Source organism: Eptesicus fuscus, chromosome 16 (genome assembly GCF_027574615.1).
Source record: "Eptesicus fuscus isolate TK198812 chromosome 16, DD_ASM_mEF_20220401, whole genome shotgun sequence".
In the NCBI taxonomy this organism is placed as follows: Eukaryota; Metazoa; Chordata; class Mammalia; order Chiroptera; family Vespertilionidae; genus Eptesicus; species Eptesicus fuscus.
This window is the reverse complement of record NC_072488.1, coordinates 53,991,629-54,006,029: the sequence shown is the minus strand read 5'-3', so window position 1 is coordinate 54,006,029 and position 14,401 is coordinate 53,991,629. Positions and strand designations below refer to the sequence as shown.

At 52.6% G+C, this 14,401-nt stretch overlaps 1 protein-coding gene across 2 annotated transcripts; it reads left to right on the top strand.

Moving 5' to 3' along the window:
• Nucleotides 1-389: 389 nt before the first annotated feature.
• RETSAT (retinol saturase) lies at nucleotides 390-13,559 on the top strand. 2 transcript variants are annotated; one of them, XM_008155907.3, is made up of 11 exons: nucleotides 390-819; nucleotides 2,144-2,326; nucleotides 2,649-2,890; nucleotides 3,622-3,823; nucleotides 4,269-4,466; nucleotides 6,382-6,501; nucleotides 10,677-10,815; nucleotides 11,100-11,209; nucleotides 11,293-11,459; nucleotides 11,652-11,811; nucleotides 12,048-13,559. In XM_008155907.3, the coding sequence occupies exons 1-11, from the start codon at nucleotides 648-650 to the stop codon at nucleotides 12,185-12,187; spliced, it is 1,833 nt and encodes a 610-aa protein (XP_008154129.2). In that variant the 5' UTR covers nucleotides 390-647; the 3' UTR covers nucleotides 12,188-13,559. The 2 variants fall into 2 exon arrangements, with proteins under 2 accessions (XP_008154129.2, XP_054584466.1); XM_054728491.1 differs by lacking the exon at nucleotides 11,652-11,811 and having other exon boundaries at nucleotides 12,048-12,134.
• The last annotated feature ends 842 nt before the right edge of the window (nucleotides 13,560-14,401 follow it).

The following is a 14,401-nucleotide window of genomic DNA, read 5'->3' as shown; positions in this document are numbered from 1 at the left end:
CCCTGGGGGCGCCGCGGCCAAAACCCTGGGCCAGTTGGGGGAGCCAGGGGGCCAGGCGCCGGCCGGCTGTGAGGCGCAGATCCCAAGAGAGACCTCCCTCCAGCAAGGCAGCCAGCCGCGGCCAGGCTGGGCGCGGGCTCCGCACGGACCCGCTCTCTCCGGCGGGGAAAGTGAGCAAAGCGACTTGCCTCAGGTCCTCGGCCGAGCGCGGGCCGGAACCCAAGTCTCCGGCGTCCCAGGCGGGGTTCTCTCTCAGTCCTGCACCTCTCAGCCTCGCCTCGCCCCGGGACCATCACCGGCACCCCACATTCCCTCCTGAGGGCCCCCGGGCTGGCCCGACGCGCTCCCAAAGCCTCCCCGCCGCCGCCGCCGCCGCCGCCGCCGGCCTCCTCCGCGCAGGCGCCCACCCGCCCCGCGCAGGCGGGGGAGGAGCGCGCCGCCCGCAGGCGTGGAGTCCGAGCGCGGCCTCCCGACCGTACGGAGGGCCGGGAGGGCCAACCTGCGCGGGAGTCGGGGCTTCTGGCCCCAAACACCAGGCTGCTCCACGGGCCAACCGCCGCCTCCCGCTGGGCAGGACCACCTGCTGGGTGGGATCTCCGCCACACACCTGGGCGCCGGCGGCGCGAGCCAGCCCTCAGACAGGCGCCATGTGGCTCCCCCTGGTGCTGCTGGCCGTGCTGCTGCTGCTGGCCGTCCTCCGCCAAGTTTACTTGGGGCTGTTCGCAGGCAGCTCCCCGAACCCTTTCTCCGAGGACGTCAAACGGCCCCCCGCGCCCCTGGTGACCGACAAGGAGGCCCGGAAGAAGGTTCTGAAACAAGGTCAGTGGAAGGGACCTTGGGGTCTGAGGCTGCACTGATTTGCGGATTCTTTCTGGCAGGGCGAGCTGCTGCCAGACCTGGGCCTCAGTTTCCCCCCATGCAAAGGGCTGGGAAGGCTTGATGCACGTGGAGGCTCCCCGCTTTAGGGTCCGCCGCCAACCAGAGCCTTTGCTGGGCAGGCTGGGGAACCGTGGACCCATGGACGCGCGCACTGTCCTCTCTGTGCCAAGGTCTTGGCAATGTCAAGTCCAGGCTCTGTCTCCCCCTCCCCCCCCCCAAGCCAAACTGTATCCAGCTTTATTAAAGATGCTTTTCATAAATAATCACTGTATTTCAAGGCAGGACATGGGTAGACAATCCTTAACAGTATACAACAACTTTCAAACTCCCCTCGACTACCAAAATCAGAAAGCCACTATAAAACCCAATGAAGTTTTCATCGGATGCTCAGAACAAGCAAAGTTTAGAGTGAGGGCTGACATTTCATATTAAGCATGTGGTTTAACAACTTCTCACAAACCAATCCTCACTTTCAGGAAATGAAAGGAAAATGGCAGATTTGTAGATCCACAGTCTAACGTGCTTTTTGGGGTTATGTCCCAAGAGGTCTCTGGACTTAAGGGAGTCAGGTCTATGCTTAAAATGGAGAGAGAGAAAAGGAATTAAAATGATTTTTAGTTTTGCCACAATGTGTGCCAAGGTGGCTAATGTGTGTCAACATCAAGTGATCCCTCCTCTCACCAACTGAGGTACCCAGCCAGGGCAGGAATTAGTAAATGAGCCAGGGTTGCAGGTTCGATCCCTGGTCAGGACACATATAAGAATCCTCCTATATAATAAAAGGTTAATATGCTAATTAGACCGAATGTCCTTCCGGACATCCTTCCGGACCAAGCCAGTGAGGGAGGGATCCAGGCAGCTGCCACAGCTGCGAAGGCCTACTCTTCTTGCACAAATTCCGTGCATTGGGCCTCTAGTGCATAAATAAGTAGAACAACAAATTGATCTCTCTCACACACACTCCCCCCCTCACCCTTTCACATAAATTTTAAAAAATTTACTGATTCCTACTGTCTTTGAAAGTAGAGAAAATCCTTACATGTACATAGCAACTTTGGTTAAATCAGTTCAGATCAAACCAAATCACTTTGCTGGTCCTGAGCATTTCCCAGGTAAAATGTTTGTGATATTCTACTAAGGAGTCTCTGCCAAACTGCTCTAGACTTCTAGCATTGGGCAAGCTAGACAGGTCTTCCTTGGTTTCCTTATCTCTGCTCTCCTTCCTGAGAAGCCCACCCTCCCCCTCCTCCTCCCTCTGCTGCAGCTTTCTCAGCCAGCCGGGTGCCAGAGAAGCTGGACGTGGTGGTGATTGGCAGTGGCATTGGGGGCCTGGCTGCAGCCGCGATTCTGGCCAAAGCTGGCAAGCGAGTTCTGGTGCTGGAACAGCATACCAAGGCGGGAGGCTGCTGTCATACCTTTGGAAAGGATGGCCTCGAATTTGACACAGGTAAGGTTTATGTGGAAGAGGGTTGGGCGCATGCTCTATCTTCAGGAGGCTTGGAGCATCGTGGGATGATAGCTTTTCTGTTGTTTTGGAGGCTCTCTTTTCTCTCTGGGCACCTCTTTCCTTGTCTGACAGCTACACCCATTGGAAGCTGAAATGGCAGGGATCTGGTGGTTTCTGCTCTAACTCCTCCCCACAGCAAGGGTGGGTAGACTCCTCTGGGTGTGGATTCAGCCAAGCAGGACAACCTCTCTCACCTTGCTTCCTGGGTCCGGGGCTCAATCCCCTTATCCCTAAGACACCTTGTTTGTCTGTCTCCCCACAGGAATCCATTATATTGGGAGGATGCAGGAAGGCAGCTTTGGCCGTTTTATCTTGGACCAGATCACTGAGGGGCAGCTGGACTGGGGTGCCTTGTCCTCTCCCTTTGACGTCATGGTACTAGAAGGGCCCAGTGGTCGAAAGGAGTTCCCCATGTACAGCGGGGAGAAAGCCTACATCCAGGGTCTCAAGGAGAAGTTTCCCCAGGAAGAAGCTGCCATTGACAAGTATATAAAGCTGGTTAAGGTAACATGGACATGCGAAGGATCCTCTTGTGTATTCCTGACAAGGCTGACCTTCATTTGTGGAGTCACTGTGGGGAGGCAGGAAGGGAGGAACAGTCATGTCTGTCCTGAACTCAGTCCCCTCCAGAGCTGACTTCTGTGCCTCTGGAGCAGGGGCTTGGCAGCTGCCACTCTCACTCTGGCCTCTGGGGGGGGCGCCATGCTCTCCTTCCTGACCAGGCTGGCTTCTGTGTCCTCAGATTACTACCCTTTTTCACTTCATCTGAGATCAGATTGGGATCTTTGTTTTCTTTTAAAAATACATATATTTTTATTGATTTCAGGGAGGAAGGGAGAGAGATAGAAACATCAATGATGAGAGAGAATCATTGATCAGCTGCCTCTGCCCCCACACTGGGGATCTAGCCCACAACCCAGGCATGTTCCCTGACCGGGAATTGAACTATGACCTCCTGGTCCAAACGTCGATGCTCAACCACTGAGTCACACCATCTGGGAAAGATTGAGATTTTTCTAAAGGAATTTAGGCAGTAAATGAAAAACAAAAAGACTCATTTGAGTGTAGAATGGGAAGAATTCACAGAGAAGAGGTTTTTAAATATCCAGCTTCAGCCCAGGTTCCGCCATGGTAAGTGTTGCTGGGCCTGCTGCAAGTACAAGCTAATGGAGTGGTGATTCTGTCACAGCAGTTCTAGAAATGAGACCTGTTCCTCCTGCTCGTTTTCTCTCCAGCGGGCATCCAGGGGCGCCTTTCATGCCATCTTGTTGAAGACCCTCCCGCTGCCTGTGGCTCAGTTCCTCAGCAGGTGTGGGCTGCTCACCTGGTTCTCTCCATTCCTTCGCGGGTCCATGCAGAGCCTGGCCGAGGCCCTGCAGCAGCTGCCGGCCTCCCGGGAGCTCCAGGCGGTGCTCAGCTACGTCTTCCCCACGTATGGTGGGTACTGGCCTTGGGCAGCTCCTGGAGGAGGCGGCGCCGCCCTCCTGGCTCTCAGTCTTTCTCCCTGAAGGTACCTAGCTGGCTGAAATGCAGCATAAACCCCAGGCCCTCTGGAGTTTATGGATGAGAAGTCTGCCTACCTACCTGCAGGACGCCCTGGTGAAATTCCTTCATCCACACCCTGGATGATTGTCCTTTTCTACCAGCACTGTCCTCCCCAGTCTTGGCTGCATGGCAGTTTGCAGGGAGGACAGTCTCAGTGGCCCCCAAGATCTGTAAGGTACCCCATATTTGCATGGAGACCGGCCTCTGGCTGCCGTGGGCATCATTTGTACCCTGGGAAGGAGAGACTCAGGCTTCACGTTCCCTGCCAGGAGTCGGTGTTCCCTTCTGACTGGTGCTGCTGCCGCATTTGCCTCATCGCCCCTCCTTCCTTCTGTAGGCGTGACCCCGAGCCACACCACCTTTTCCATGCATGCTCTGCTGGTTGACCACTACATAAAAGGGGCCTTTTATCCTCGAGGGGGTTCTAGTGAAATCCCCTTTCACATCATCCCTGTGATTCAGCGGGCCGGGGGCGCTGTCCTGACGAAGGCTTCTGTGCAGAGTGTGTTGCTGGACTCAGCTGGGAAAGCCTGTGGTGAGAGTCCTGCCTTGCGCTTCATGGGCCCTGGGCTGGGGTGGGAGAGACCTGGGCTGCAGGGGAAAGAAAGCACTGAGGGCAGAAAGTGTAGCAGGACTGGCTTCCTCGTGGGGCTCACAGGCTGGAATCTGCCCAGAGCAGGGCTCTCAGGCTGGAATCTGCCCAGAGCAGGGCTTTCAGGCTGGAATCTGCCCAGAGCAGGGCTCACAGGCTGGAATCTGCCCAGAGCAGGGCTCTCAGGCTGGAATCTGCCCAGAGCAGGGCTTACAGGCTGGAATCTGCCCAGAGCAGGGCTTACAGGCTGGAATCTGCCCAGAGCAGGGCTTACAGGCTGGAATCTGCCCCTGTAAGGGCTCGGGGAGTTATTAATCTGGAGATAAAGAGGACATAGGAAACATTGCATGGTTTGCAAAGAGCAGTATTTAATCATTTATTCAATAGATAAGAATAGTTATCTGGTAATGTATAACCTCCTTGAGTGTAGGGGCTGTCTTTTTAATATTTGTCTATAGATTTTAGCACATAATAGAGGTTCAATAAATGTGTGTCGGTGATTGATGGAATGAATACGTGATCTGGGCACTCCCTAGGGCAGTGTGGGGCCAGCAGGATACCCTGCCCTCAACCTGTTAATGGCAGAGTGGGGCATAGAACCCTGTTATCCTGGCTCAGGTCTTTGCTGTAATCTGCACGGAAAGTCAAAATCCCACTATAGAAGGACTTCATGAGGAGAGGGCCAATGCAAGGAAGGACTCTGGGAAACAGAGCAGGCCATCCACGATTCGTGGGTCCTTAAGGAGCATCAGGGAAGGCGCCAGAGAGGCCTGAGAAAACAGGGATGGTGTGACGGTGAATTCACCAGAGGAACCTTTCAAGGTGGAGGTGGCAAGTGGGTGACCCAGTGCCCCACAAAAATCCAGGAGAAGAGGCCATCAGCAGTCTCTGAGAACACACTCGTAGAAGAAAGTAGGAAGCTGCTGGTGGTAAGAAAGAGGTGGCGGTCAGTAGTTGTGAGATTTTCTCTCATCTTCAAGAGCAAGTTCTTCCAGCCTGAAGGGGTCCATGAAGCAAGGTGGCTTTATCAGTTCAATTAAATTCAGTTTAGAATACATTTACTTGTGTTTTTCATGTGCTAGGCGATAAAAGATGAAAATAAAAAAACAAGACCTAATCTCTTAACTCAGGAAGCTTCAGGTCTCATAAGGAAGATCACTCTGATTTAATTTATGTGCCATACAGAGGCACATGCTCAAGTTGGAGGTGAAGGATGGTGGAACAAGGAAGGCCTCAGAGGAAGGCAGGGGTGCTCGAGCCAGGTCCTACAGGGCCAGAAGATGGTGGGGAGTGGGACACATCTGTACTAGTGTCAACCATAAAAAAATATATAAAACATAAAGGGTCAGAAGAAGCTAGTCAGTGGTTGGGGGAGGTTATTCCAGGCAAGGGGAACAGAAGGTGCAAAGGCAGGCACTGAGGTATGAAAGAGCTGAGTATTTTTAGGCATTAGAAACTGCCATTTTCATAAGTCAGGATTGGTTGACCATCAGCTGTTTCATATGGATGTACCTATGGTTTGGTGAGTGGTCAGCAATGAGGTGGACACACAGTAGGAACCAGATGGTGGAAGGCTGATAGGAGGGGTCAGTGTGAAGATGGTTGGGTTTAGCTCAAGAAAAGGGAGCCCGCCCAGGGTGGGGAGGCAGCTGGGGAAGGTGAGCGCAGAGCAATTGTGGGACACGCTTAGAGTGCTTGAGGACTTTGCAGTTTTGCCTGGGGTGTGCCCGTCTGGCCCTAAGTGGCCCGCACGCCCAGGCCTGGGAAAATGAAGTGGAGGCTGGGAGAGACCTGTGCGGGATGTGAGCCTCTCCCTCCTGGGGCGCACAGAACCTCAGTCATGCTCGTGTGCCTGCAGGTGTCAGTGTGAAGAAGGGCCAAGAGCTGGTGAATATCCACTGCCCCGTCGTGATCTCTGACGCAGGACTGTTCAATACCTACAAGCACTTATTGCCAGAGAATGCCCGCTGTCTGCCAGGTAAGACGGGCTGTGTGGCTCTCCTCTTGGTTCCCCAGCATCGCTCCTCTAGAGCAGCTCACGCAGCCTGGCTGATGCTTTCCCCAGGGAGATGGCTGCCCTCTGTACTTAAGCAGAAAAGGTGGACACACTGGCCTCTAACTTGCTCCTCTGTGTAGGAGTCGGGGAAAAACTTGGTTTATATCACATCACCCCAAAGACCCTTTGATCCTTATTTATCTCTTCATGCTTGGCATAGTCACTCCCTCCCTTTCATAACCTCAACCACTTTCCCTTCTCCTCTTTTGAGATTCCGTTCCAAGTTGCCCATTTCCGGTTTTCTTACATCTTAAATCATCTCTCTAATGGTGAATGATGGTGGGTAGAGTCCAAAAGGAACATTTCTTGGGTTTTCCTTAAGTTTGTGGTATGAATCCTGCTTCCTTAATTTCTCACTTATTTTGAGGGGGAAGACTGGTCTGGCATTATCAGTAAGGGAAGCTCAGGCTGGCGTGGAGAAGAAAGGCTTCATAAAATGGTTGTGTGCCCTATTGGGACCAAGGTTATATTTTCCTGTCTCTCTCAGGAATCATATTGGGGCTGAGCCTTTCTTCTGTTCCTTGAACGCTGTGCCCAAAATCTGGGCACCAGGTAGAAATGAGCCTCAATGCAGCCATCTTTTCTGATAGACCGTATCTGAAAGCAAAAGCCTGGCCCAGATGGTGTGGCTCAGTGGTTGAGCGTCAACCATGAACCAGGAGGTCACGGTTGATTCCTAGTCAGGGCACATGCCCAGGTTGTGGGCTCATCCCCAGTAGGGGGCTTGCAGGAGGCAGCTGATCGATTATTCTCTCTCATCATTGATGTTTCTAGCTCTCCCTCTCATTTCCTCTCTGAAATCAACAAAAATGTATTTTTTTTAAAAAAGAAAAGCCTGGTTTTGCGGAGGAGGAAGTAGACATATTTGTCTATTTGTGTTTTGTTTTGTAATCAATTTTAGAGAGAAAGAGGAAGGGAGAAAGAGAAAGATGGACAGAATAACATCAATTTGTTGTTCCACTTATTTATGCATTCATTGGTTGATTCTTGTATGTGCCCTGACTGGGGATCGAACCCACAACCTTGGTGTATTGCCAGGACAACTCTCTAACCACCTGAGCTACCCAATCTGGGCAGGAGGTAGACCTATTTGTGGTTGGCCCTGGGTAGGTCTGTGCGAGAGGCTTTGCCGTTGTATTTCAGTGGTTCTCAACCTTCCTAATGCCGCAACCCTTTAATACAGTTCCTCATGTTGTGGTGACCCCCAACCATAAAATTATTTTCGTTGCTACTTCATAACTGTAATTTTGCTACTGTTATGAATCATAATGTAAATATCTGATAGGCAGGATGTCTTAGGCGACCCCTGTGAAAGGGTCGTTCGACCCCCAAAGGGGTCGCGACCCACAGGTTGAGAACCGCTTTTGTATTTGATCCTCATAGCCACCTGGGAGAGAGCCATCATCATCCTAATTGAAGTGCCACGCAGAGAGATTCCTGCAGGCGCTGTGAGCCAGCTCAGGGAGGCTGGGCGCTACCTGCTTCTAAAGGTGCTTAGAGCAGAAGTGGACGGAGGCAGAAGAGTAGGAGAATGCTCTCGTACCTGGCTCTGAGCTGAGAGGCATGGGGCTTCCAGAGAAAAGGCCTCACTAAGGGGTGGAGAGCAGTTCAGCCAAATAAGGTGAGAGGTAACTGTTTTGAAATGGACTTTAGGATGTTGTGTAACTAGACGCTACTGGTGTGATCTGAGGAGAGGAGGCCGCTGGCCTGGAGGGGACCAGGGACCCAGGGGGTAGGGAGGGGTGTAGCTGAAGGCCTCTGGCTGGGGCTGGGGGTGGAGAGAAAGGAGCAGCTCGGATGCCGTCTCGATAGAAAGGCACGGAGGAGCCAGGGAGCCCGTGGAAGGAGCGCTCCACCTCACAGTGGGGTTTGCGGCTGCTCTTTGAGGAGCGGGGGAAGGTGGCAGCAGAGTGGGTTCAGTAGAAAAGTGAGGGCCTGGATTTCCTCGTCGGGGAGAGGGTGGGTGGCAGTCGTCATTGTCCCTATGGTATGTGTTCGACTGAAAACCAGCCTTCTCATTCCTCTGCCTCACTGAGCTGGGCCTCAGCCAGCATCTGCTGCCAGCGAAGGCCTCCTCCCTCAGCCTGGGTAAGCTGCATGGGGTGAGGCTGAGACTGCCCGGTGCAGGGCAGTGGGGCGGGGCGGGGTGGACTGACCAACAGACTTTGCCTTTGGTGCTTCCTGCCTCCCTCTCTCCCTGGACCTTTGATCCCGGGTCCCACCCAGGCCTGCCTTCTCTCCAGGCTGCATGCTACCTATCCAGCTTGCCTTCCCTCACTGTATGGGACTAGCTGTCACTGCTCTTAGGTGGTTCAGCCCTGAAAACAGGCTAAGGGCACGAGCCCCCACCTGGCTGAATTCCAGATGAATTCTAATTTGAGAACATTTCAGGCAGTGGCAGGGTGATGCTTAATTCAGAACACCCCACCCCCACCTCCACCCCCCCACCCCTGTGCAGGGACTCCTTTGTTTCCAGCTGTTTGGGGTGGATGTTTTCACAGTTCCATCTGCCCCTCAGAGATGGGAACCAGACACCTGCTGGCCTGTGGGACAGGTAGAGCAGGAGGGGTCGGGGGCGGAGGTGAGATGGTCAGGCAGAGGGAACCTTTGTGGATGGGAGCGCCTTTCTTAATCCCACTGCTGAGCCTTGAGGGGGTTTGGAGCGGAAGTTTTTTGAGTGGGAAAGACTGGTCTCATGATGTCAGTAAGGGAAGCTAAGGCTGCGTGGAGAAAAAGGCTGGGTGTACTGTGCCTTGTTTGGAACCCTAGGTTATATTTTCTGCCAGGTATATGGTCCCTGGACTTCTTCCTTCTAGCTGGGGAGAGGGAAAGCAGGCTAGGTGGAGGTGGTTGCTGTTCCAAGGGGCTTCATAAGACCTTGGAGGTTTCACTTCCGGGCCCTTGGTTCTCTCTGTGCCCACCCAACCTAACCTGGACAGGGCGTGCCAGCAGTGAGATTGCCCCTGGAGGCCGGGACCCAGGCGGTGAGCTCCTGCGGCTCCAGGGCGGTCCACTGCTCCATACTGGGATTGGGGAGCCCACCTTCCCCTCCTCATGGCTGGGTTGTCCGAGGCCAGTTGTCCTACTGTAATTGTTATAACACTCCCTTTTGCTCTCCAGAGTGGCCCTTTTTTTTGATAGATTCTATGTCACGCTGCCCATAGCACTCATTCTTTGCAGCCTATAGGAGGGCATCCAGCTTATTTCAGAAAAGTCTCTTTTCCAGCAGACAGGCAGCGTCTCTGATTCCTTGAAGCATCCCCAGCACCTCCAGAGGAGTCAGCACATCTTGGGTCCTCCACAGATAGTCGTTAAATGAACGGGCAAAGCAGCCGGTGTTACCCTCAAGCAGGGGCTGGGGTGGTCCTGGGAACGAGGACAGAGGATAAGAATCTGTAGGAGCAATTTCTGGGTAACTGGTCTGGGGTGCTTTGTTGAGAGGTGGGGAAGGCCAGCTGCGTAGTCCAGGGGACATCGGACGGCTGTTGCCTCCCTCCTGTTCTGTTCTTCCCTCCCCCGGCTGAATCCTGAAACGCGAGGTGCCAGGAATGCTGTTTGCTTTTGTCCATCTGCATTGCTGATCATTTTTGAGGCCTTGTACTGACTGTACTGCACATTATGAATTGTGTATGTTCATTTATTAGGTGGTTTATTTTCAAGTTCATACTGAGATTAAGGCTCATAAAGAAGTACTGTTCATATCTGTGGTCTTCGTAGCATGGAGCCTAGTCATCCACTCCTGACTGAGACATTAGGGGAAGATTGGAGGCAGTTAGCCGACTATCCTGCAGGCGCTGTGAGCCAGCTCAGGGAGGCTGGGCGCTACCTGCTTCTGAAGGTGCTTAGAGCAGAAGTGGGTGGAGGCAGAAGAGGAGGAGTCTGGCGTTGCGGCCTTCACAGGCAGAGACAGAAGAGCAGGCCCCTGCCAATTACTTGTTATTTCAACAGTTGCAGTTGAAATGACGCTATAAAAATGGCCCAGGCGCTAGGCTGGCAGCTGAGGCTACAGACACAGCGAGCAGGCTCAGCAGGCTCCCCTGGGGCAGGGCACCACCTCTGGCCCCGTGCACACAGCGCTCACCAGCTCTCTTTGGCAGGTGTGAAGCAGCAGCTAGAGATGGTGCGGCCCGGCTTGGGGATATTCTCTGTCTTCATCTGCCTACGAGGCACCAAGAAGGACCTGGGGCTGCAGGCCACCAACCACTATGTTTACTTTGACACAGACATGGACAAGGCGTAAGGCGTGTGTGTGCACGTGGGGGGAGAGGGTGTCTGCATGGGCCCACAGCCCATAGGACCCTTGCTTCTTCCCGGGGTGCTGGGGAGTCAGTGCAGGAGATGGAAGGGGAGGAGGTGGGCAAGCACCGACTCCAGGAAGGGCTTTTGTGCACCTAGGCTGTCCCTCAGCTCCATCCCTGGTGGTGAGGGGGTGTCCGTGGGGATGAACTGTCCTTGGGGAGTGCTGGTGGCTGTGAGGACCAAGGTCTTGGGCTGGGCAGCCACACTCCTCTCACCCCCAGGATGGAGCACTACCTGTCGATGCCGAGGGAAAAGGCTGCCGCACACATGCCCTTTCTCATAATTGCTCCCTCATCAGCTAAGGACCCGACTTGGGAGGACCGATTCCCAGGTGGGGCTTGAGGTCCTGAGGTCCTGGGGAGGGGGTTGGGGCGGGAGGGACCAGGCAGCAGTAATCCAGCTCTGCCTTCCCAGACCGGTCCACAATGGTCTTGCTGGTGCCCACCTGCTATGAGTGGTTTGAGGAGTGGCGGGAGGAGCCCAAAGGAAAGCGGAGCAGCGACTATGAGACCCTCAAGTCCTCCTTTGTTGAAGCCTCTCTGTCGATTGTCCTGAAGGTGTTCCCACAGCTCGAGGGAAAGGTAGGTAGACCACATGACTGTACCATTTCTCTCCTTCCTTTGGGCCGGGGAAATATTACCGAGATAACTGAGCTCCGGGGAAGGCAGGGAACCCATGCAGGCCATCCACTCATTCAAGGAGAGCAGAAGAGGAAAGATGAGCATCTCACAAGGTCTCACTCCCCCCCTGTGGCTGCCTTTTTTGCCTCTTAGGTGGACAGTGTGACCGGAGGATCCCCGCTGACCAATCAGTTCTATCTGGCTGCTTTCCAGGGAGCCTGCTATGGGGCTGACCACGACCTGGGCCGCTTGCATCCTCATGCCATAGCCTCCATCAGGCCCCAAAGCCCCATCCCCAACCTCTACCTGACAGGTACACTGACTGCCCCATTTTGCAGGAACTGTGCCCCTAGGCCTCCGTATCACCCACAGTCCTCTGTTCCTGTCCTCAGGTCTTTCTGCCCCTGTAGCTCCCACACCTGCAGGCTGGCGACCTGGGCTTGATTTGAAGCTGCCCCTGGGTGACCCCAGCACAGAGGGATGAACACGAGAGCCCTCGCCCTCTCTCTCACTGGCGGCTGCTCATGGGTCTCTGCTCTCGTCTCCTAGGCCAAGACATCTTCGTCTGCGGGTTGATGGGGGCCATACACGCGGCCCTTCTGTGCAGCAGCGCCATCCTGAAGCGGAACTTGTACTTAGACCTGAAGAAGCTTGGTTCAAGGATCCAGGCACAGAAAAAGAAGAATTAGTTGGGTCAAGGATGCGCTAGATGAATTTGGCCGGTGCTTGTGGCACAGCCTGACTCAGCCATGTCTTTCAGCATTAGTTTCTGCTCACACGAAGCACTCTCATTCGTTTTTGACTTCTGAATGGAGATCCGACCCACAGGTCTCCCACAGATCCCAGTTCTTAACTGAAGCTCTTCCAGCTGGGGCAGGGGATGATTTCCACACCTTTCACAACGCACTAGCTACTAAAGGCCCGGTGTGGGCTGCTGATTTGGATAGCCTTAATGTCTCAGCCAGCAGTGCTCTGCACCCCACACCCATACCTCCTAACAGGCAAACCAAATATTAATCTTTGTTGTTAATCCTCATCTGAAGATATTTTTTCTATTGATTTTTAGAAAGAGTGAAAGGGAGGGGGAGAGAGGTAGAGAGAAACATCGATGTGAGAGACACACATCAATTGGTTGCCTCCTGCATGCGCCCCAACTGGCGCTGGGGATTGAGCCTGCAACCAAGGCACATGCCCTTGACTGGAATTGAACCCAGAACCCTTCAGTTCTTGGACCAACACTCTATCCACTGAGCTGAACCAGCTAGGGCAAACCGAATATTCTTGAAAGCACTGGTCCAGCTGTCCTGAGGCTTCTATAATCACTCGAAGTGTTCTGCCGCAGTCTACACTGTTAAGGAAAAAGGCTGTCTAACAAGGGTTAGTCAAAGCCTGGGCATGGTTTTGATTATAGGTTCAGAGGCCTCCATATCCCATTTTTTGCTGGTTCTAATGGCTCACTCAGGGGTAAAAACATGCCTGCGACAGACTCATTGTGGTTGTGGGGGCTGGAAGAATAAGATATCAGTTTGTAAGGTGTGTGTTTAGAAGTTAATATTCAATTCATATGCAGCCAAGGTCCTCGATTTGTCTTCCTTATCATGCTCAGTGTGGCAGCACTGAGACAGGCCCTTATGGAGCTTATACCTGAGCCTCAAGGCTTATCTTTCAAAGATACACAGCAAAGGGTGACACTGGTAGCCAGGGCACAGGACTGGAAAGGTGATGTCACTGGGGTTGAAGCAGGCCGCAAGGGCATTCCAGGCCAAGGGGACAGTAGAGGACAAGTGCCAAGAGGAAATGAATGATGACCACGGGCCCAGCTACCTCCTTGACCTAGTCCATGGGCTGCCTGGTGGGGAGGAGTAGGGCTGGAAATCAGTCACCATCACAACACACAGCTACAGGATGTGTACAAACCCCGGAATGGGGTTTCCCGTTTATTGGAGATTGATTGGTGGGAAGGTAAATGAAGACTAAAGGTTAAAAGTAAAATTACTTTCACTTGTGTTGGGCCTCATATCAGACAATTCTAAAACAATATTAATAAAGTCAATGATTTTATAGCTTTACAATTTGAAATTTATTTGTTTCTGCAACGATACAAAATTACATCAAGTGGCATTCACAGAAGCTCAGTAAAACATTAGATACCGAAAAATACTTATCATTAGACCAAATAAGCTTTAAAAATAATTATAGTTACAAAAGCTGAAAATATAAAACACTGCAAAACAGCGGCACTCTACTAAGTGGATAAACAAGGGAAACAACAACCATTAACGCAGCAGATTTCGGAATCCAAGGAATACCTATCATATATACACATCAGTGTGAGGCGGCTGGCTTTGATGGCAGCTTAAAACTCCACAGCTCAGACTCAACCTTTTAACAGAGGAGTTTGGGATATTTAGGAAATTTACATGTGGCTTGTGAAACTAGCTGAGTTTAGATTCAGTCTTGGCTCTGGATAGTATACTTAAAACTGAAAATCTCTTCCCAGGATCCTTACTTAAGCCAAACCACGCCAAACACAACCTTCCCAGCAAGTTTTCAGAAAACAGCTGACAGAAGTACAAGGATTGATATATAGCACACTCTTCCCTGTTCATATGATTCAGCATGTTCAAGCATGTTAGCTTTCATCACACACGAGGCACTGGGTATCGAGTTACCCTGTAGAAACAAGGGACAGGCTTCCGTTTTTTAATTTAAATGACATGAATTGGAGAATAAAATGAGAATCACCATCGATAATTTTAGAGGTTTAGAATTTTATCACCAAGTATTTCTTTAAAAGCCATCATGGGAAGCCCAGCCGGTGTGGCTCAGTTGTTGAACATGGACATATGAACCAGGAGGTCACTGTTTGAATGCCCGTCAGGGCACATGCTCGCGTTGCAGGC

Bases quoted from the DNA above. Each gene is read 5' to 3' on its own strand.
- RETSAT (XM_008155907.3), top strand. From the start codon at position 648: ATGTGGCTCCCCCTGGTGCTGCTGGCCGTGCTGCTGCTGCTGGCCGTC. The intron at 820-2,143 runs GTCAGTGGAAGG...CCTCTGCTGCAG, and splicing joins GAAGAAGGTTCTGAAACAAG to CTTTCTCAGCCAGCCGGGTG. The intron at 11,460-11,651 runs GTAGGTAGACCA...TTTGCCTCTTAG, and splicing joins TCCCACAGCTCGAGGGAAAG to GTGGACAGTGTGACCGGAGG.